Below are 24,616 nucleotides of genomic sequence, written 5' to 3'. Positions count from 1 at the left end.
AATTGTTAACATTAATTTGTCTTGTTAAACTATATTGGTTATTTCTATTTTAGAGCACCTGTCATGGCAGCAAATACCTTGGAGCAGATTAATGCTCTGTTGATCACAACTTCAGCTAAAGGAGAGTTGGAGCTATTGCAAAAGGTTCATTCCAACTTACAGCCTTTGTCATTGAAACATTCCTCTCCAATACAAATTCCTAGAGATGATCTAATTGAGGAGGAGGTCATACTCCCCGTCAATGGTCGCTGTCAGAATTTTACAGATCCCTTGGAATTCTGTGGTACACAAGAAGCACTCAATAAATTTACATGTTATGTCTTTGATCGTCGGTTTGGTTGGTCTGAGGCCAATAGTGATGGTGGGGGACGAGTCAGACGGATGTCCTGTACAGGAACTGTGTTAGCCTCCAGTGATGGTCATCACAAGGCAATCATCATTGATCTATTGGATGTATTTCTAAAATGGTATGTGAGAACTCTGAATTAGTTAACACAGATATGTCTTGACATATTATTTTATCCAGTTTGTAACATTTTGTTTTTCAAATATGTCAATACAATATATATGTTGGTACCATGTTAATACAGTAGTATCTTATTGGGGGTTCTGTTGTGGAGATAGGTGCTACATGCATGTTGCTGATTAAAGGAAAGTGTGTTTTAACTTTTAAATGATTTCTCAATCAAAATATTGATACAATACACACCTTTAAATAAATTTGCATTTTGATAGTTCAACAAGATATATATATATAAACCTAGGTATATTATGCTTAACTGAAGAGATGACTGTTTTGTTAGGTATGCTCAGCAGGACCTGTACAGTTCCCTTACTGAGGCCTACAAGTACACACTAAAACAGGGTATGTTTGTCAAAATACACACTGATAGTCTGAAACAGGGTAGGTATGTCAAAATACACACAGACGTATATATGGTGTGTTAACAAACTATCAGTTTCAAAGTTCACATAACCTGAAGACCACTTAACTAGTAAAAGGATTTGTTGTTTTTCTTGTCTTTTTTTTTTCAAACTTTTTTTCAAAGTTTGATTCTCTTGTACTATACATGTATTTAGGTGTAACTTGTTTATTCGCATATAAGAACAAATGACTTGATTGGCTAATTCTTTCCTGATCTCATCTGTGACAGGTACTTTTCTCTTATCTACCTCAAGTTTGATGTTCAGATAAATTTGCTAATATTAAAGAAGTTCCTGTCTATATAAGTTACATGAAACCAAACAATGTTTTGTTCTATCTAAGATATGTCAGCTCAGAGAAAACAGCAGTATTTACTTTACATATTATATATATATATATATATATTCAAAAGATCTTAAGTAACTTCTAGCAGGGATTATTACTGTTTTTTTTATTCCAGTTGCAAACATGCCAGTAGTGCGAAACCGAACAGTTGTCCATATAATGGAGTGGTTGAAGGAGAACAGACACAGTCTTGCTGACTGTCAGTATGCCAGCAGTACATTGGTAAGTGTGTACTCCATATCATACTTATCATGCCAGAAAGTTTTTTATTAATCTGTTAACAAGTTTTGGTAAATATTTGGTATATTTATTTTAATAACAAAACCCATTGTGACATATTGAAAAACATTTACAGTGTGTATAATGTCACAATGTCATAATATAACTGAACAAAATGCAAATGTACTATTAAATCATTCTTCATTTTCTCTTTTGAAATCTTAATGTTCTCAAACTGAGACTTAAAATTTGGGAAAACCCAAAGTATTGCTGGCTTATGATTCACATGATTGAAGTTGACATAAATTGTATTATATTGGTTTGATGATGTGTGAAATAATTTATCAGTTTTTGTTGCAGGACCTGATTAAATCAGCTCTAACTGATGTCTGGTCTGCAATAAGAAATGCATGTGCTAAACAGTTTGTACACATAGTTGGATATTTCAGACTGACAGAACAGGAGCTTCTTTTCAACAGCTTAGTGCAGGTCTGTTTATAATCTTGTTTATTGTTAATTTTTATGATTCCTTTTACAATCATTTGAGATAAATTGAATGGGAAGACAATCGTGTTACTGCCAGTACTTTGAATTTGTTTTTTCAACTTAAATTTATTAAAAGATCTGTGCTCAGTAGCTTAATATGTATGTAATATGTATTGAATGAATGTCAGCTTAATATTTCAATCTAATAATTTGTATGTTTACATCAATTTCAGATTTGCAAGTGCGATAAAAGTTTATGGCAAGCTAAAGAGGGCGCTATTATGGGTATTGTTTACATTTGTTTTAGTTTTATTGCTAATCAAACACTTACTAAAAAAAGAACATTGTTTTTCTAGTAAATTGTCAAGTCTTGAATATGAAACATTTTAATTATTTGAACCTACTGCTGTTATCAGTATGTTGAGTCCTATATTGGTGTATTTGTATTTTACTGTGAATTTCTTTGTTCTGTATACTCCTCACAACTATTGTCATATCACATTTTTATTTCAAAGCATCAGATAATATCAATCTAAAACATTCAAAGGATTAAATTGTACATTGATGAGTCTCAATACTGTCCATACTGCTGAATGACATACATATATATATAGTAAATATAGTTAATAGATTTATATAAGTGTAAGCTGTGTTAATAAACATACAACATTTAATTGAGAATTACATTTCCTTGCAGGCATCAATTCTATGATTCTGCAGTGCCAGAATAGTTCAAGTTCTCAGTCACACACTCCTCAGTTTTTTCTGGAGGCAGACTCTCAGGTAAACAAACTGTTATTGTTACATTGAATTGAATGGTTTAAGGAGAAAAGAGGGAATCTTGCGCAAACATGTACTGTAACATGTATATCTGATCAATAAAGTAATAATGACTGAAAGGACATGTTAATTGTCAAATTTTCAATGCAATCTGCACTTTTATCAAGACACAAATATTACGTATATTATATAAAAGTATTTATGATAAAAATCAGTTAAATGCACAAAAAAGTTTTAAAATGATATTTTGAATATGGTCGAACAGGCCCCAGATTCTTCCACTCGCCTACAAGAAACTCACCCCAGAAAACTAGATTTTCTACTTCTGGACTATATAAATATAATATATATTCATAATTCCACTTGTGATATATTTATGTATGATTATCAGAGAGAGGTAATGCATTATTTGGGATCCTGAGAGAGTAAATCAGTTATTTTTGGATCCTGAAAGAGGTAATTAGTTATTTATAGATCCTGAAAGAGTTAAGCAGTTATTTAGAGATCCTGAGAGAGTTAATCAGTTATTTAGGGATCCTGAGAGAGTTAATTAGTTATTTAGGGATCCTGAGAGAGTTGATCAGTAATTTATGGATCCTGAGAGGGGTTATTAGTTATTTATGGATCCTGAGAGAGTTAATCAGTTATTTGTGATCCTGAGAGAGTTAGTAAGTTATTTAGGGATCCTGAGAGAGTTGACCAGTAATTTATGGATCCTGAGAGAGGTTATTAGTTATTTATGGATCCTGAGAGAGTTAATTAGTTATTTGTGATCCTGAGAGAGTTAGGAAGTTATTTAGGGATCCTGAGAGAGTTAAATAGTTATTTGTGATCCTGAGAGAGGTTATTAGTTATTTATGGATCCTGAGAGAGTTAATCAGTTATTTGTGATCCTGAGAGAGTTAATAAGTTATTTGTGATCCTGAGAGAGGTTATTAGTTATTTATGGATCCTGAGAGAGTTAATCAGTTATTTGTGATCCTGAGAGAGTTAATAAGTTATTTAGGGATCCTGAGAGAGTTGACCAGTTATTTATGGATCCTGAGAGGGGTTATTAGTTATTTATGGATCCTGAGAGAGTTAATCAGTTATTTGTGATCCTGAGAGAGTTAGTAAGTTATTTAGGGATCCTGAGAGAGTTGACCAGTAATTTATGGATCCTGAGAGAGGTTATTAGTTATTTATGGATCCTGAGAGAGTTAATTAGTTATTTGTGATCCTGAGAGAGTTAGGAAGTTATTTAGGGATCCTGAGAGAGTTAATTAGTTATTTGTGATCCTGAGAGAGGTTATTAGTTATTTATGGATCCTGAGTGAGTTAATCAGTTATTTAGGGATCCTGAGAGAGTTAATCAGTTATTTAGGGATCCTGAGAGAGTTAATCAGTTATCTGTGATCCTGAGAGAGGTTATTAGTTATTTATGGATCCTGAGAGAGTTAATCAGTTATTTAGGGATCCTGAGAGAGTTAATCAGATATTTAGAGATCCTGAGAGAGTTAATCAGTTATTTGGGATCCTGAGAGAGGTCATTACTTATTTATGGATTCTGAGTGAGTTAATCAGTTATTTAGGGATCCTGAGAGAGTTAATCAGTTATTTAGGGATCCTGAGAGAGTTAATCAGTTATTTGGGTTCCTGAGAGAGTTAATCAGCTATTTATAGTTCCTGAATGATTTAATCAGTTAATTAGGGATCCTGAGAGAGGTAATCAGTTATTTGAGATCCTGAGAGAGTTAATCAGTTATTTAGGGATCCTGAGAGAGTTAATCAGTTATTTGAGATCCTGAGAGAGTTAATTAGTTATTTATGGGTCCTGAGAGAGGTAATCAGTTATTTAGGGATCCTGAGTTAGTTAATCAGTAATTTTGGGATCCTTATTGTTTTAATCAATTATTTAGGGATTCTTGGATAGGTAATCGGTAATTTAGGGATCCTGAGTGAGTTAATCAGTTGTTCAGCTGTAAAATTTCTGATACTTAAACAAACTGTCCAGAATAAGGTTATTAGAGGGCTCACTGGACAAGGTGTTTAGAATTTTAATTTCTGGTAAAATATGGTATATAAAGCAGTCAGGATAAAACCTCAAGTAATGTAAAAATCTCATAAAGTACTCTTTAACCAGTAAGAAGTTTTGCTGATCGTCTGTGTTTTTTTTTTGTCCTTCGTGTGAACAGAAATCAGTTCCGGATTTTGTGTCAAATCAGATACATACAGTGGTGTTTAGCTTACTGTCCAACCCCCAACTGACCATCAGGGAGAATGCTGCTAAAGCTCTGTCAGCATTTATATCCTCTTCTGATGGCAAGGTAATGTACAACTTAATGTAAAATTCATTATCTCTGCAAATAGTTTTCTATTAATTAATCTGGGTTTAGATTCTAAAGAATAAAACAAGATCTGATTTATGAGTTTGAATTTGAATAATATGACAAGTTTTATTTCCTTAATTCTGTTTATTAATTATCTGGTTGTATTTTTCATCTGTATTTTTTCATCGTTTCACTTTTTTGAGGTGTTGTGTTACATGTTAGTGTGTCAGTTTTTATCTTTTTGGTAATTTGAAGTATGATTCATTACATAGATACCATCTCTAACATTGTATTGTTTTTAACAGGAAGCACTGTCAACATTAGAAAAAGTTATTTCTGTTCTTTGGAGTGAAATCAACATGAGACAAGTAGATAAAAACTATGGAAATGTGGTAAGAATGTTTGGATTTTTTTGTTTTTTTTTTTTAAATAACATGTGTTCCATACCTCAAGGATTTTGAAATATCATCTCTGCATATCTGTTTATCAGGGATTTTTGAAAAATATTATCTCTGTGCATCTGTTCATAAAGGATTTTATTTTGAATTATTATCTCTGTGTATCTGTTTATCAGGGATTTTGAAATATCATCTAACTGTTAATCAGGGATTTTCTCTGGAAATGTTATTGATATGTATTTCTTTAGTACTACCAATAATTTCTTAATCAGTTTGATGATGTTTATCGATAATGATAAAATTTTTCAGCAATTACCGGTGAAATTTCTTGATGCCTATGCAGCTGAAGGGATTTTAGATGTCTGTCTATTCCTTGTAAAGGTATTTCTATTGTTAAGTGAAAATATCAGATTTACATTGTGAGACACCAGGTAAGACTACATAAACAATAAACGACTATGTATATATCACCAGATCTGTTGACATTGATCCACAATCACAAAAATTACAAAAAAAAAAAAAAAAATCAGATTAGCTTTGTTGATCCAGTTTATCAAACATTGTTAACATTACCAGATTAGCTATGTTGATCCAGTTTATCAAACATTGTTAACATTACCAGATTAGCTATGTTGATCCAGTTTATCAAACATTGTTAACATTACCAGATTAGCTTTGTTGATCCAGTTTATCAAACATTGTTAACATTACCAGATTAGCTATGTTGATCCAGTTTATCAAACATTGTTAACATTACCAGATTAGCTATGTTGATCCAGTTTATCAAACATTGTTAACATTACCAGATTAGCTATGTTGATCCAGTTTATCAAACATTGTTAACATTACCAGATTAGCTATGTTGATCCAGTTTATCAAACATTGTTAACATTACCAGATTAGCTATGTTGATCCAGTTTATCAAACATTGTAGACAATACCAGATTAGCTATGTTGATCCAGTTTATCAAACATTGTTAACATTACCAGATTAGCTATGTTGATCCAGTTTATCAAACATTGTTAACATTACCAGATTAGCTATGTTGATCCAGTTTATCAAACATTGTAGACAATACCAGATTAGTTATGTTGATCCAGTTTATCAAACATTGTTAACATTACCAGATTAGCTATGTTGATCCAGTTTATCAAACATTGTTAACATTACCAGATTAGCTATGTTGATCCAGTTTATCAAACATTGTATACATTACCAGATTAGTTATGTTGATCCAGTTTATCAAACATTGTAAACAATACCAGATTAGTTATGTTGATCCAGTTTATCAAACATTGTTAACATTACCAGATTAGCTATGTTGATCCAGTTTATCAAACATTGTAGACAATACCAGATTAGTTATGTTGATCCAGTTTATCAAACATTGTTAACATTACCAGATTAGCTATGTTGATCCAGTTTATCAAACATTGTAGACAATACCAGATTAGTTATGTTGATCCAGTTTATCAAACATTGTAGACAATACCAGATTAGTTATGTTGATCCAGTTTATCAAACATTGTTAACATTACCAGATTAGCTATGTTGATCCAGTTTATCAAACATTGTATACATTACCAGATTAGCTATGTTGATCCAGTTTATCAAACATTGTAAACAATACCAGATTAGTTATGTTGATCCAGTTTATCGTACATTGTATATCAATCAATTTTTTGTGTTTTTTTTTGTTAGGTGCTGCCTCTTCAGCGTCTCCTTCCACGCTGTCCACAGTACCTGTCTACATTTCTCCTCTACTTGTCACATCCAGCATCCACAGTGCGACAGGCTGCCAGTAACATATTTAAATATCTAGGTGAGATTTCAGACAGCTGAAGTTCTTTGTTTATAGTGAGACTGACTTTAAATTGTTAATTGATACTGAGCTATGATAAGTCATTATGGAGACCAGAAAAAGTTTCAGATAAACTTCAATGGTTAAACTATTTCTTGAAGTAATAAATTTTCAACACTCCTGTATGGTGTTAAGTGAGGTAGCCACCAGCTATTAAAATAAGATCCCGTCTCAAAATAACTTTGTCTTTTATTGGGGCATTAAACCCAACATAGAAACCAGTCAATGCCTGTCTAACAACAGTATTTGTATTTTAGTTGCCAAAAGTAGTCACAGTGCAGTGCTTGTGAAACTTGTGCTACAAGCTCTAACAGAAGGTTGGGAACCTAATCTTGATGCTCTCAGTAGAGAAGAAAAAAGTGGAGATGCCTCAAGTCACAGTACCCGGCCTTCAGTGTCAGATGCCACAGGTAAATTGCTTCTCATTACTTTCCAGAAATATACAGCCATTGAAACCAACCCTCGGTTTAAAGGCCATAGATACTATATTTGTTAATTATAAGCTTCACCTTTTATCCTTGTGAGTCGAGCATGCACGTTGTATACCAATGCAGCTTACGTGGACAAAAAAAATTGTCAGGATGAAAAGAACCACAGGATGCGTACCAGTACACCAGTACGAGACGGTACCAAGTTTTTCAAAGAATACCTGCCTTTCACGTATTTGTAGCAGAAAGAGATCGTCTTGAACAGTCATTTTCAATCATACACAGGATGATTTGAAAATTGAAATAAAAACAACATTCTCTTGGATTTAGTTAATCATACCTTTTGATATGAATCACAATAATATCTTCTGGACTTTCGCGGTTACTTTAAAGACATAGGGGAAGTTTCCAATAGCCTTTTGCATCTGGAATCAATAGGTCATCATGTTATAGGGCAAATTTTAGAATAAAGGATTATCTGTGTGAAATTAATTTGCAAACTTCATTAAATTTTTCACTGACCTTGATATGTAGCCCTCCATTGCCTGTTATGTCAACAAACTAATGGTTACCACTGCATAGGTACTGCCTTCTCTCATTTATTACTAGTATTCCAATTGTCAACAAAAGTGGTCACCATATCGTAAGAAAGGGGGTGGCTTATACCCAGAAAATACACTAAGTTATCTCTGTTACATCAAATTTCATTTCACAAATAAACAGCCACTGTAACCAGTCCTAAGTCTCATCAACTACAGGAGATATTTTTTTTCTGTATAAAAAAATCCCATTTTCATACACTCAACTGTAATAAGCATTTCTTTATAAAGAATGTAGTAAACATCAAACCTCTTTAAACTGGTTAGTTATCTCCCCTGTTAGGACATAAGGCCCAATGCCTGCCAAAGACATGGAGACCATGGTTATCTCCCTTGAGGTGATATGAGACAGAACCAGAGTTCTATAGGCAATGGTTATCTCTCCTGTTTTGACAAATTAAACTAGAATAAAGACCTTTAACATACATTGCCTAACCCTTAAACCACATGTTAGCACTCCTGTTAGTAAAGCAGTTATAGAGATTTTGGAGCCACTTTTCCTTTTTTCAGTTACTGACTTGCATCTTGTAATTAGTGACCCTTATGTGTATTAAGTCACTCTGACAGACTATCCTCTCAGTAGGCCACTGTTTAGTTATCTCCCCTCAGTAGGAAGAGCAAGTCAAGTTAGCTAGATCTTTATTAGTGGTAGATAAATTTCGTGCAATACTGCATTTATCCTTTTTACCTGTTACTGATAATTCTTACCATTTGTATTTTCCACAGAAGGTAGTATTCTTGAGACATGGGAAAGCAGGGAAGGAAGACTGTTTGCCTATGAGCTGATAATGAAGTTCTTGATCAAGAACCACTGGCTTTACACCTTTGGTCCTGCAGGATCTGGTGCAGGAATGGATTGGAGGGACAGATCTGGGAGCATGGAGACAGACAGAGAAATACTCACTGGTTTTGAACAAGGGTAAGTGCAGTGTATTATCATTTAAGTAAATGAAATATCACTCAAACTGTATTTTGATATAAATTTGTATATCATTATATTACAATCTGTGTTACCACTTGACCTTGTAATCACTTATGATATCATGTGTTTTTACCTGCTCTCTGCTATAAATGTCTCTATTTCGACTTTGATAATCTTCAAAAAAACATAGATGGCAAAAAATGTACATGAATGTTCTGCAAAAAATATACAAGACTCAATGTTTGAATGTTCACTTGTACCATAAATATTGCCTGATTTCCAGATCAGTGTGATATGTTTACGGTCTGGCTTAATAAGTGTATCCCAACAGGCACGAAGTTCTGTCCAATTTAGAGGCCATTATATATACAGCTCTAAATTATCTTAGAATATGATAGGTATGATGGGTCTCATTCACTTTTTGGTTTACTTTGTACTGTTGATTTATGTATACAATGGGAGTAATGATCAAATTGTAGAGTTATTTGGTACTGTGTTTTGTCCCTGGTGTTTCCTCAGTACTGTTGAATTATTTATAAACTAAGACTAATGATAACATTGTGGGGTTATTTTGTGCTGTGTTTTGTCTCATGTTTACTTAGTACTGTTGATAAACAGAAAGATAATATTTCTTCACTAAATGTTGTTCCAGACAAGAACGACAAAAAGGTAATGCAAATGGCAGCGACCTCCTTCAACATGGAGATATGCAGGTAAATTTTACTTTTGTTCGGGGTTTTATTTTCAGTTGTAGAATAGTTGTGTGGTTGGGGTTTTCCTACCAGTAATACGTTATTGTTTTGCCTTCTTAGTAGAATTAGTTGCTAGGTTTTGATATAATTTGTTGTCTATAAGATTTTATATCTTTGGTTAAATATAGGTCAGACATAGTCATAAAAGTGATTATGCACTGACAGCAATTATGGTAACATCGCTAAAGCTAAAGCCTGCTTAAACATGTTTTGTTTAAACTTTAGGATTTGTGTACAGTGATAATTCCTATCATTTTATTTCCTGTTTGTGATGTTATGATGTTGTTATTGAGAAAGACACAGAAATGAGAATGTTTTATTATTCTGGTTGACTATTTATCTCTGAGAAACATCATATTTTGTCATATTTCTCCAAGTTAAGATTAATTTTTGATGATATGGTACATTTTGTGTTATAGTTTGAGACGTTAACAACCCCAGTGGAACCAGTGGACGATCTGCATACCTCCGAGTCAGAAATGTCCTTCGCAGTAAGTACAGTCATATATCGCTTTCCTTTTATTTTGCTTTAGGTATTAACACTTTTGAAATTTCTTGCAGCTATATTTACATATTATCAAAAGCTAGCATTTTAAAATTGCACTCTGTAACACCTGTTATGTAGGAGAGACTATTATATGTATATAAATATTTATCATAATAAATGTTAAACTCACATAAATAACGGATGTATTAATGAAACAAATTGGATATTTCACAGGGAAGCAATATACTAGTAAATGTATTAATCTGTTTAAGTTTATACAATCACCAAAGATGATGTTCCTCTATGATGATGTGACATTACTATATGACTCTATGTTTATGTAAAAACCTATATATATTGAATCACATCTGGTCTTACACTGCAATCACTTGTCCAGCTCATTTTAACTGCAATACTTTATATTATGATTAGGAGCTGATATTTCCCTGAGAACTTTTGTCCTTGTACATAGTGTATCATCTTCAGACATGTAGGCAATGCTGTTATTTTCAGAATCATTTTGGTTTTATGATGCATTATCATTTTTCTAGGACTAGAGATTTGTACTGTGTACATTGTAGCTTGGTGTGTCGGTGTAGGCTAACATTGTACCTGTATATCATTTATAGCGAATCAGGAGAAAGTACTGGAGAAAGGTAGAATAGAGACTGCTTTTACCCTAGTTACTATGGAGATGTGTTAGCTTAGTTTTCATCTTAGCTTGTTTAGGTACCACCTTAGCTTGCTTAGTTGACATCTTTGAGTGTATAGTTACCATCTAAGCTTGTTAAGTTTCCACCAGAGCTTGCTTAGTTACCACCCTAGCCTGTAATTTTGTCTTACTCCAACTTTCACAGTAATGATGTGGAAGATAAGCAGTGTTTGTTGTACAATTCAATATTACACAAGTGTCATTATGTGCTGTGAAAGAAATACATAAAACCATAATATCACAATGATATGCTGACATGGATATGAATAACTAGCTTTATGGGTCAATGATGACATCTCTTGCCCAATGACACTTGTGTAGTGGCTGATAGCTGCTGATCATTGCTAGAATTTTCGAGATTACTCTACTGTAATTGATTTCAACATGGATTTCACTGTATAATTGATAGCACAATGAAGCTAAATTGAAGTTGTACCACAAACACAGCTTTCCTGTTAGCTGCTTGTCAAGTTTTATAGAAACTTCAGTATGTCAGAAATTTCTTTAGGTTTCACTGTTGCATGGATTTTTAGGTCACCAAAGTCTCATGGTGACCTATTGCAATTGTCATTTGTATGGTGTCATGTGTTGTGTGTCAGTAAACAGTCAACATTTTCGACAACTTCTCAAATACCCTTGATCCAATTTCAAGGAAAAACTGCAGAAACCTCCCCTGGCCAAGATGAAGCAAAATAGTGAATTACGGATATACGGTCCCCACTGTCCAGGGGCCTGAGAGGCGGGATAAAATGCAGTCATGTTGACTCAAATTTCAAAAAAAAATTTCTCAATATCCAGGTATGGGAGAATCAAATGATTTTCATGGACGGAAGAGTCTTCAGGTGCTATGACAAAATTGTGAATTTCATGACTTCATGATTTCCCACTTGGAAGGGATGAAGTTTACTATAGTTTAGATAGGAAAATTGCATTTTTTTAGGATAACATTGATTTTTCCCTTTGGAGATAACTCAGTAAGAATTATTAGTATAGGGTGACAGTTTTGGTGACCCCAAAGGGCTGGAAACATATCACTTAATTCTTGCGGTCATCAATGTATTTTTTGTGACACTGAAACTACTTACCCTATAACCTTTATATTTCAATATTGCTTACTAACAGGGCCACTAGTTCACTATTGCAATATTATCAATATGGGGTAAAGCACGATTGTGAAAGTCAAACTAATGTGGTATTCTTCTGCGACACTATTGGGGACTTAATTCTACTGTTCAGATGTGTATGTATAAAGTTATCTTGTAAATGCATATATGCATGAGAAATCATGTAAATTCTAAACCCACTGGAATTAGATGAATTTGATTTACTAATGTAGAACAATTAAAGGAGACATGCTTCCCAAAATGATCAGCCTCACATGAACTTAAAATTACATTATGCTTTAACTCCGTATAATTTATCGCTTTGTCGTCTACAAAATGAGGTATTGGTGGTCGAATGGTTAAGGTGTCTGACTGTCTTTATCACTAGCCCTCCTAGCATTATAATATCCCACAAAAATAAGATGTTATGAGAAAGACTTAATTCAGTTAAATGGTAAGGTGTTACCCAGGAAAGATTTTACCCTGGAAATGATGTCTTTAGTTTAAAACAAGAAAGTACACATGAGCATGTCATGTTATAAATGGCATTGATGGTATTACTAGAAATATGATTATCAATTTGTTGCTATGATAGTATATGACAGCTTCTGTTATAACATATGATTGTGAGAGAGTGTCTTTCTTTGTAGTGAAGATACATGAACTAAACAGTACAGTAATAATACATATTCAGATACAGGTCTAATTTGTAATCAGTTTGAATAAAAAGTAAAATAAACCTGACATCCATTGGATACATTCTCTGTTAAATTAACATGATCTTTTTAGGTCATTTCTGATGAAATGTTTTAATTATACTGGTGAATACTTGGGTAATCAACTTTGCATATTTAGATATTAACTTTAGAACTACTAAACCAGATGCTGCAAAGTGCCATTCTCGGTAAATTTAAGTACATTGTATTAGGATGAAACTTTCTTTCTAAGGATGGATTCAGTTGTATTTGCAACCATGGCTGAGTGGATCACCATTCAGCACTAGACGTGAACTGGCACATCCTCCACTCACTACAGCAGCATGTGTTTTACCACTTACTATAGTGTTGGTGATAGAAAATCCCTCTTGTTTGTGTTGGGCTTGCAAAGGATGCTGTAAAACATTCATTCTACTTTTCAGTATCCTGGATATATTTGTTTAAAAGTTGCAAGCCTTTCCATAATTTTCATAAGCTTGTCACTTCTAAACACAATTTTTCAAAGTTTCATTACCTGAAAATCAAATCCCTGTGCATCATAGTCATCCCAAGACTAAATTATATCAAAATCTGCTGATCTGAATTCGAATAAATTCTATCAAAATCTTCCGATCTGAATTCAAGTTATACATAATTGTTCACGTTGTAACAAAAAGGAGTGAAACAAAAACTAGTCACTTGATGGTTAGAATGATGAAGATTTGATGTATATTTCTATGTGTTAGTAATGTGTAATGGATCTCACTGATAAGATATGTCTTTGTAGGTTCGCTTCTTCACACAAGACATGTCAGGTGACCATAATGAAGCAAAACCCAATGACAGGTGAGGAGATTTCTAACAATATCATAGTTCATTGTCATCTGGTCAAAGTGGCTTATCTACAACAATGAAGGAAGTTAAGGGAGGGTAATATATAGGAATCTTACTTGGATTTCTACTGCCACAATTACACACATATATATACATATTTTATAAGTATGGTCTATGTACACTAATGCATTGTGATGCAGCAGTAATTCCTTTTTATCATTGATGTTGTAAAGAAGATGTATGATCGGTCTCTTGTCTAGACATTTACATTAATATCAGTGCCACCTTTCTCTGGCTTAATTATACCAAATTTATAATATACAGGTAATTTGGTGTGTAGAATAATCATAATAACTGGAAATATAATTGTGATACTCACTGGTAATTAGTATTGTAGTAATACTTTGGTATACTAGTATTTGATTTTATAATATTGAAGTTTGACTTGTTTTAAAGGATAACAGGAGCAGTAAATGGTTCCTGTCCATCACATAAGATCAAGGACACAAGTCCAAGTCAGCTGGACAATACATACTCCATACTGATGCAAGTCAAGTTCCTTGAGGCAGTCAAAGTAAGTGCACTCTGTACCAAGTAGGCTTTAAACAGTAAGTTCACTCAGTACCAAGTAGGTCTTCAACAGTAAGTTCACTCTGTACCAAGTAGGCCTCAACCAGTAAGTGCACTCTGTACCAATTAGGCCTTAACCAGTAAGTTAACTCTGTAACAAGTAAGCCTTAAACAGTTAGTTCACTCTGTACCAATAAGGCCTTAAACAGTTAGTTCACTCTGTACCAAGTAGGCTTTAAACGGTTAGTTCACTCAGTACCAAGTAGGCCTTAAACAATAAGTTCATTCTGTACCAAGTAGGCCTCAAACAGTAGGTGCACTCTGTACCAAGTAGGCCTCAACCAGTAAGTTCACTCAGTAACAAGTAGGCCTTAACAGTTAGATCACGCTGTACCATATAGGCCTTAACCAGTAAGATCACTCTGTACCAAGTAGGCCTTAACCAGTTAGTTCACTCAGTACCAGGTAGGCCTTAACCAGTAAGATCACTCAGTACCAGGTAGGCCTTAACCAGTAAGATCACTCTGTACCAAGTAGGCCTTAACAGTAAGATCACGCTGTACCATATAGGCCTTAACCAGTTAGTTCACTCAGTACCAAGTAGACCTTAACCAGTTAGTTCACTCAGTACCAAGTAGGCCTTAACAGTAAGATCACGCTGTACCATATAGGCCTTAACCAGTTAGTTCACTCAGTACCAAGTAGACCTTAACCAGTTAGTTCACTCAGTACCATATAGGCCTTAACCAGTAAGATCACTCTGTACCATATAGGCCTTAACCAGTAAGTTCACTCTGTACCAAGTAGGCCTTAACCAGTAAGATCACGCTGTACCAGATAGGCCTTTAACAGTTAGTTCACTCTGTACCAAGTAGGCCTTAACCAGTAAGTTCACTCTGTACCAAGTAGGCCTTAACCAGTAAGTTCACTCTGTATCAAGTAGGCCTTAACCAGTAAGATCACGCTGTACCAAATAGGCCTTTAACGGTTAGTTCACTCAGTACCAAGTAGGCCATAGGAAAATTTGATTCTTAATTTTGTGTAGAAACAAGAAATATTATCAATGTATTCATGCAACCTATTATTGTAACCAAACATGATTATATTCTGCTGATTAGATTTTTTTAACACATAAGATTTTGTGAACAAAAATCTAACTCTCATCTGCTGTACTGTCTCTACAGTCAGACTCTCACCTAGTGACACGTCATGTCACACAACCAAAAAATAAAACTGTCAGATTCTCACCAAATGACTTCCCTGTCACCCTATAAAAAGCAGATAGTCTGTCACTTATTGGCACTGTCCTGTCACACAATAAAATACAGACAGTCTGACTCTCGCCTAGACACGCTGTCATGCCATACAGCAAAATATAGACCATTGAACTCTTATCTAGTGTCCTGTCCTGTCACTCGATAAAAAACTTTGAAAGTCTTTTGACAACACAGTTGCAACCCTAGAGATTCTTAGCTCTGTTCCGTGAAGTGTCAAAATTTTATCTGTAGAAATAACGCCACCACATTTACTTAAGTTAGTTTCTATTGTAAAAGTACATGTTATAACTTAGTTTGAAATTTAGAAAATGATGATAAAAGTTTCATGTTATTACAGGATACAGGTAAAAATCACATCCCTGCAAGTCACCAGCTTCAGACACTAGAGCGACTGTTCCACCAAAAGGATGAGAGGTCAGTTTTCCTTTGGCAGGTCTTTACATTTCTTTATATGGAACATAGTCAAAATTATTACTGTGAATTCAGATGGTATTTTTATAGTCAAAATTATCACCATGGATTCAGATGATATTTTCATTCCCATTGAAGTGAGATAGGCATAGTGAAGCATAGTGCAGTAACAAAAAAACCCCACAAAAATTCAGATCAAAATGTTTTACACAGCATGTAAACTGTGTAGATTATTGGGTTTGTTTAGATCAGGATACCGTAGTCCTGGAGTTAAGTTCTCCCTGGACCTATAATCCTGCCTTTGTCATTTATTGGCATCTTTCTGTATGTCCTTTTCACATTTCTTTACATCAATTAACTTAAGTGCAAAAGTTTCATGTCATGCTTAAAAAAAACAAAACTTCTAAAAGCTGGGACTGCATTATCTATTGTATACAGTATTCATTATTGTCTTTGAAAGTTGAAATATTTTTTCCTATGATGAGATACTCTTATGCATGTTATGATATGCATGTGATAGTGTTGAGCGACAGATGGTGGAAAGTTGGCTACAGGCACAGGAAGTGTCTAATCTAAGATCCAGTCTCGTCCGTGTCCTTCATCAAACTCTTGAATGTTTATCGGACTCACGTTGGGAACTCGGACGCATGGCACAACAAGTAAGTAATAGATTACAAACATAAAAATTCTTGGACCTGTTGTACCTGTTTTATCTTTTAAAATATCATTTACTCCTTGGTTCTAATCTTCACTACCAGAATGAGTTGACTAGGTTGGATGTTATAATAATATGTTCGTTTTAGGAATTTCATGTAATCCTTGTTTCTTATGAGTAGCTGTTGAAGTATGGTTTCAAAAGGTGTCAGCCCAACTCGCTATAACTGGTATTCATCAGAAGAGGATTTTGTAAATAGTGCAGAGCTTTTTAAGTTGCTGTGATTATATTGATGTCATATTGACCTCTTTGTTGAAGGTGTTGCCCTGTTTAGCAGAGGTCATTCGATGGTTTGACATGAGTATTTTAGAGGACTTGTGGAAAACACACCTACCACAGAATACCAGTCTGTTTACCTATGCTGCAGCATTGCTTCTCAAGGAGTCTGTTATACACTGTGTTAGACTGGAGCCTCTACTTCACAAGCCACCAGGGTCATGGCAGGTCAGTAAGGGTCAAAAGGTTGCCCCAGTATTGCAAGGTTTAAAGGTCATGGTAGGTCACTAAGGGTCAAAATGTTATGATTGTACTGAAATGATTGAAGGTGTCAAGGTCATGGTGATCAGTAAGGGTCAATAGGTTATAAATATTTAATGCACTTGTAGCCGAGTATGATAATGAAAATAGCACTCTGTTCTGGGTTTGATTAATTAAGACTTACAATTAACAATAACTTGACATGAACATACAATAGTGTGGGACAAAAAAAAGTGACATTTACAAATGTAGACATTACAAAATATAAAATTATGTTTGAAATATCTTACCAGGGATGATGAATCAACTGCTCACAGATATGTAGATGATGATAATTACTGAATCTGATGTCATGCCCAGAATGATAGTGGGGAAGGATTGTGCAGGGTATGGATAGGTGTTTAGTATGTGCACACATTCTTACTCACTCAACCTACCAGTATCTCTTATGCAGACTTGTTTGTCACACTGCTGTATCCTTTACACTTCCCCTTCAGGACCATGATGTCTGTAAGAAGATAATCTCAAATATTGTAAAAAGTCTGACCACTCAGCTGCACAGTTGTCTCCCTTGTCTGGACAATATCGTACAACGACCAGTATTTGACCGCCTGTCTGTGATAGCAGCCAGCACGATTATTACAGTGCACAACCACTTCTCTATACAGGATGACCAGGTACACTAGAATGTCTGATTTAAATTTAATTGTTTATTACAAAGATCAGATACAGCTTGGATAATATTGATCCTTTTGATGTACCATATTTTCTGGCCTATAAGCCGCATTTTTTCACTCTGAGTTGGATGTGCGGCTTATATGCCAGCACATCTTATATGTGGACGAAACCAATGAAATTGGTAGAATTGGGAAAAAATGTAGTACAAGTACAAGACATCATAAACTGGTTTTTTTATGAGTTCCATGTGTTTGTGACTGAAACAAATCACATAGAACGTTCTCATGGATTTAATTAATCATTCTTGTTGATATGAAACAGTAATAGATTCTTGACTTACATGGTTTCTTCACAACAGTATATGCAAGAAAGTGTAGTGGATGTTTCCAGTAGACTAATTGTTCAAGTTAGGAACTGGAACGTTTTACCCTGTGCTTCATACATGTTAACACAGACATTGTTTTGTCATTTACATTTAAAGTACAAATTATGGATAATTTTTCAGAGAGTGAAACAGACTGCCACAGTGCTATCTTTCTGGAAACTCCTGTTCTGTTTTACTCACCCAAACTTGCGAATCTCCAAAGATTTAATACATGGCAACACTGATATTAAGCTTTTCTCATCACCATTTGAGGGCTATTTGAGGTAAGCTACTGTAAATTGTGCTACTGATTGTATTAAAGCTTTTCACGTCAGTTAGAGGGCTATCTGAGGTAAGATGCTTTGAAATGTAATGCTGTTGTATGAAAGCTCCTCTCATCATAAGAGTTGTGTTGGGTAATGTTCATGTACAATACTGTAATTTACCTGAATCCTTATTTTAGCTGTTTGGCAAAAATGAAATGTTTTTAATTAATGATAGCTATAGTAACAGTGTTGAATATTTGTACAGAGGAATTGTATCAATTTAGACATTATAAAGTAGACTGAGGTTAATTGGGGACGATGTGATATAACATGATTCTCAGCATTAACAGAGAGAAGTTTTACAATCTTATAGAAAAGTTTATATGACAAAGGAATGTTTGCATTTATTGCAGTTGTTGCTTGGTCAGACCTGACAATAAACTACAATGTGCCAAACAAGTGGAGAAACTATTCATCACGGAGATCCATCACACCTGTAGACATTTCCTACAAAACCTGCCAGTAGAAAGTTCCTCCCTCCTACTTCCTATGGTGGCTCACTACACTGGTATATTTGTGGAGGACTCGCATATCTGTAAAGCATTAACAGAATGGTAGGTTGGTGTATGGTCAGTAATTTAGCCAAATCAAGGTCTGTTGTGTGGATAAGAATGGGATGGGTTTGAGTTACCAGTCGTTACCTGTGTTATTAGGGTTGGAATGAGGAGTAAACTTTGTTTGGAATGAAGTTTTTAGGAGTAACAAATTGTTTTTTTACATAGGTCTGAAATTCTTGTGAAGAGAAAGAAATGACAGACCCTCAATTTCAGTAGAATGATATAATTTGATAAGGTTAAAATGGTATGTTTTAGTAAATAAAGTACATGTATGATTATTGTTTTTGGTTTCAGTCTCAGTGTGGTTGGTGCCAAGGTAGTGGAGTTAACCATGAGAATGGAAGACAATGAACAAAGACAAAGCTGTCTCAAATGTGTTAATTTGTCCTTAAAAGAGCTGTCAGCAATTGTAACAATGAAGGTATGCAATTTATCTAACTGATCAGCTATTGTAACAATGAAGGTATGCAATTTATCTAACTGATCAGCTATTGTAACAATGAAGGTGGGCAATTTATCTAACTGATCAGCTATTGTAACAATGAAGGTGGGCAATTTATCTAACTGATCAGCTATTGTAACAATGAAGGTGGGCAATTTATCTAACTGATCAGCTATTGTAACAATGAAGGTGGGCAATTTATCTAACTGATCAGCTATTGTAACAATGAAGGTGGGCAATTTATCTAACTGATCAGCTATTGTAACAATGAAGGTGGGCAATTTATCTAACTGATCAGCTATTGTAACAATGAAAGTGGGCAATTTATCTAACTGATCAGCTATATTAACAATGAAGGTGGGCAATTTATCTAACTGATCAGCTATTGTAACAATGAAGGTATGCAATTTATCTAACTGATCAGCTATATTAACAATGAAGGTGGGCAATTTATCTAACTGATCAGCTATTGTAACAATGAAGGTGGGCAATTTATCTAACTGATCAGCTATTGTAACAATGAAGGTTGGCAATTTATCTGATTGATCAGCTATTGTAACAATGAAGGTGGGCAATTTATCTAACTGATCAGCTATTGTAACAATGAAGGTGGGCAATTTATCTAACTGATCAGCTATTGTAACAATGAAGGTAGGTAATTTGTCTGACTGGTCAGCTATTGTAACAATGAAGGTAGGTAATTTGTTTGACTGGTCAGCTATTGTAACAATGAAGGTAGGTAATTTATCTAACTGATCAGCTATTGTAACAGTGAAGGTGGGCAATTTATCTAACTGATCAGCTATTGTAACAATGAAGGTGGGCAATTTATCTAACTGATCAGCTATTGTAACAATGAAGGTGGGCAATTTATCTAACTGATTACCTATTGTAACAATGAAGGTGGGCAATTTATCAGATTGGTCAGCTATTGTAACAATGAAGGTGGGCAATTTATCCGACTCTTCAGCAACTTGTCTGGCTGGTCAGCTGTCATATTAATGAAGCTCTGCTATTTATCTGACTGGTCAAATAACAGTCAATAATGCTTTTTCATATCTATTTCAATATCTATTAACATCTAAGCATGATTGTTGCAGAGTTCAGAGGTACACTTGGTACAGAAAGTGTTGAATATCTACATTACGTTGTGTCAGGCCCTAAACCCAGTCAAGCATCTACATCTTATCCTGATGGCTATCTGTTCCAGGGTTAACAAGGTGAGTTGCAGTCTTACTATGTGTTCTGATTTGAATCAGTTATATCAGGAGGATATATTTAATTTCTATGCAATTAATATGTTTATAGAGATGTTGTACTCTTTAAAATCTTGTGTTTTATTGTAATTCTATGGAAAGAAGTCAAGTTGATAAATGAATGTGGATTACTTATGTATATATAAACATCAATGTTTCAGCATTTCAAAGTAGAACTTATCAAATTCTTACTCTAAATCTGGTTAATCAATTGGAATTACATTCTAAAACAAAATTAGTCCAAATAATCTATTATGACTATCAATATAAAGGTTTATTTGTACAACCACGCCTCCCTTATTGAATAATTCTGTAAGGCTGTCAGTATTAAGATTTATCATGTACAACAATGCCTCCCTTGTTAAACCTTTCTGTATGGGTCTCAGTATTAAGGTTTATCTGTACAACCATGCCTCCCTTGTTAAACCCTTCTGTCTGTCAACTTTCAGGTTTGATTGTATAACCAAGCCTCCCTTGTTAAACCTTTCTGTATGGCTGTCAGTATTAAGATTTATCATGTACAACCATGCCTCCCTTGTTAAACCTCTCTGTCTGTCAATGTTCAGGTTTAACTGTACAACCACACCTCCCTTGTTAAACCTCTCTGTCTGTCAATGTTCAGGTTTAACTGTACAACCACACCTTCCTTGTTAAACCTCTCTGTCAATGTTCAGGTTTAAGTGTACAACCATGCCTCCATTGTTAAACCTCTCTGTATGGGTCTCAGTATTAAGGTTTATGTGTACAACCACACCTCCCTTGTTAAACCTCTCTGTCTGTCAATGTTCAGGTTTAACTGTACAACCACACCTTCCTTGTTAAACCTCTCTGTCTGTCAATGTTCAGGTTTAACTGTACAACCATGCCTCCCTTGTTAAACCTTTCTGTATGGCTGTCAGTGTTACAGTTTATCTATAAACCACGCTTCCCTTGTTAAACCATTTTGTTTGGCTGTCAATGTTCAGGTTTATCTGTACAATTATGCTTCCCATGTTAAAATGTGACTGTGTTTTCTAGGATATCTACTTCAGTGCTGAACACTCACCTCGTCCTGGGGATGACCTTTCCTTATTATCTAACAACATTCCATTGTCCAGCAGTCCCGACACAGCCCAACATTGGGACCAAGAGTATGTGGTCATCACTGGTCAGTACTTCTCCTTCTACCACTATCACAGTTTTTATAGAAGTTAATCTTAATTTTTTTTTCATTATGAAAGGACTGATCATAATTATATTATTGATTGAATTTCACACATAAATTACAAATCAGTTTTATGTAATTCAGATAAATATACATCACTATTGTGTAGTTCTTATGACTACATGTGGTCAAAATAACAATAAATAACCATTTTAATCTACACTAATGCACTGTTCCTGTTTTGTCTTCTGTAAATGTTTCATATTTAGACCATGGAGTTGTTTGCTTATTTTATACCCAACTGTTTGCCATTTTGAATCTACACAGGAAGTCCTGGAGTGTTTCCGGAGTGCTTGACTCTGGACCTTAGCAACAACAGTGGTAGCCTTCCATCTGGTCGCCTCAGTTCATTAAGTCAGTATAGTGATAAAGGACGAGCACGCTCCCCCACACAAAGTTTGGAAAATGATGATGGGGAGCATGGTCAGGAGGGCAATGATTCTGACTGGGATAGCTGGGATGAGGAGGAAAATGAGGTAAGTACGGAGAATGAAAACAGGAGGGTACAGATACTGACTGGGATAGCTGGGACAAGGAGGAAGACAAGATGAGTTTCAGGAGCAGATACAGAAGGAATCTATTTCTGACTGGAATATCTAGTACGAGGTGGAAAATGAATCAAGTTTACATATAAAACCCTGCTACTGAGTGTTGGGTAGAGTCAAAGTTAGATGAAACAACACTCCACACTATTGATATGTTTAGCTACACATTGACATCTATGTGAATGTGATAGTATTCTTTGTATTATTACAATACAAACAATAAATTTAGAGCTATTCAATTACAACATCTCCATGACTTTTGTTTAGGGGTACAAGGAATTTAATTGGTTATTAGCTTAAAAGTGAATGGCAAGGAAGTAAACCATAGATTTATTGTTATTGTCACTCAAAAATAAAAGTCTGTTCTGTGTCTGTTACATATTTATGTCTTAAATGTTCCCTGTTATAGGACAGGTTAAATAGTTGTTGACTGTTACACAACAGGTTAACTGGTGGTTTACTGTTACACAACAGGTTAACTGGTTGTTTACTGTTACACAACAGGTTAACTGGTGGTTTACTGTTACAGAACAGGTTAACTGGTGGTTTACTGCTACAGAACAGGTTAACTGGTTGTTTACTGTTACACAACAGGTTAACTGGTGGTTTACTGTTACAGAACAGGTTAACTGGTTGTTTACTGCTACACAACAATTTAACTTATGATTTATCTTTACAGGGATCTGAAGCACTGAAGGAAGCATTCTTGGAGTTCCTCATAAAGCTCCGAAAAATTTGTAATTCAGGTGAGCTAGTTTAACTTTCAGATTACTAACGATGATCATATACACACAAAATATTTTCCCTATCTACAAACTGACAGAAAGAATAAAAGTCACTTTTAATATAACTTACTAATTATTTGGTCAATCTTTAATCATTACCATATAAGACTTATGTGCTATCTGTTTCACAAACCAGACAATATGCCATTTCTTCTGGCTGTGTTTTATCTTGATAGATACTGCAAAGGCAATATATTGTATATCTGGCTATAGACCATCCAGATGAAAACAACCACAGCAGCTTCCATGTCTGAGTTATTTAATTTATTACACTCAACTGTAATGAATAGAAAAACTCAAACTTAGAAGCTGTTGTGGTTCCTTTCCCCTGGATTGATCGCTACAACACAGCCACCTTGCATTCCTTTGGGTATCCATAAGTAAAACCAAGGAATTGGCTCCATCCCTGATACCCTTCTGGCTAAAAATGATACATTGTTTATATGGCTGTGATAGATTAGATTCTGTCCAGACATTAAATCATACATCTAGCGGTATTGTGTCTGATAGATCTTATTGAGACATTATATTGTATATCTGGCCATGTTGTGTCACTTACATTCTGTATAGACAATATATGGTATATCTGACTGTGTTGTGTCTGACCGATGCTGTATAGACAATATATATCGTATATTCTGTATAGAAAATACATCTTATATTTGGCGGTGTTGTGTCTGATGGATTATGATGTATAGACAATATATTGTATATTCTGTATAGAAAATTCATTGTATATCTGGCTGTGTTGTGATTCTGTATACATGGAGTTATTAAGTGGTTTTGTTTTGAGTAAAAATTACATTTTATGTTAAGCATTCACTATTGCTTGTGTTTAATATTTTTCAATACTGTTATTACAGTCTGGGTTATCAAGTTGATATTGCAAGTTTTCAGAAATACAGGTTAGACCCTAGCTGGTTGACCAACTGGCTACATTGATTGTAGACAGTGCAAAATATTCTGTAATCATTAATTATGTATCATATTAACAGTCTTCATATTTTTTTCTCTTTCAAAGGGTCAACAGATATTTTCACCACAGAGCTTAATAAGTTGGAGTATCGCGAGAAAACACTGATCCTGGACATCATGGAGGGATGACAGGAGTCACAAATATGTATACATTATCCGTCCAAAGATTCACTTTTGT

At 34.6% G+C, this 24,616-nt stretch overlaps 1 protein-coding gene across 1 annotated transcript; it reads left to right on the top strand.

Moving 5' to 3' along the window:
• Positions 1 to 63: 63 nt before the first annotated feature.
• Positions 64 to 24,616, top strand: LOC132559696 (uncharacterized). Its single transcript, XM_060224315.1, has 28 exons — positions 64 to 467; positions 804 to 865; positions 1,386 to 1,492; positions 1,850 to 1,978; positions 2,209 to 2,260; positions 2,673 to 2,760; positions 4,920 to 5,061; positions 5,370 to 5,456; positions 5,772 to 5,843; positions 7,165 to 7,285; positions 7,582 to 7,734; positions 9,078 to 9,270; positions 9,926 to 9,986; positions 10,451 to 10,516; positions 13,810 to 13,868; positions 14,313 to 14,430; positions 16,041 to 16,117; positions 16,635 to 16,773; positions 17,088 to 17,273; positions 17,804 to 17,983; positions 18,490 to 18,632; positions 19,028 to 19,228; positions 19,526 to 19,652; positions 20,774 to 20,893; positions 21,947 to 22,076; positions 22,401 to 22,609; positions 23,358 to 23,424; positions 24,485 to 24,616. Exons 1-28 carry the CDS (start codon positions 64 to 66, stop codon positions 24,565 to 24,567), a joined length of 3,576 nt encoding a protein of 1,191 aa, XP_060080298.1. The 3' UTR covers positions 24,568 to 24,616.

The sequence above is a fragment of the Ylistrum balloti genome, unplaced genomic scaffold, assembly GCF_031769215.1.
Source record: "Ylistrum balloti isolate Yb309-2 unplaced genomic scaffold, AGI_CSIRO_Ybal_v1 Utg370948, whole genome shotgun sequence".
NCBI lineage: Eukaryota > Metazoa > Mollusca > Bivalvia > Pectinida > Pectinidae > Ylistrum > Ylistrum balloti.
The sequence above is the reverse complement of the archived record's forward strand: the minus strand, read 5'-3'. Positions and strand labels throughout refer to the sequence as shown.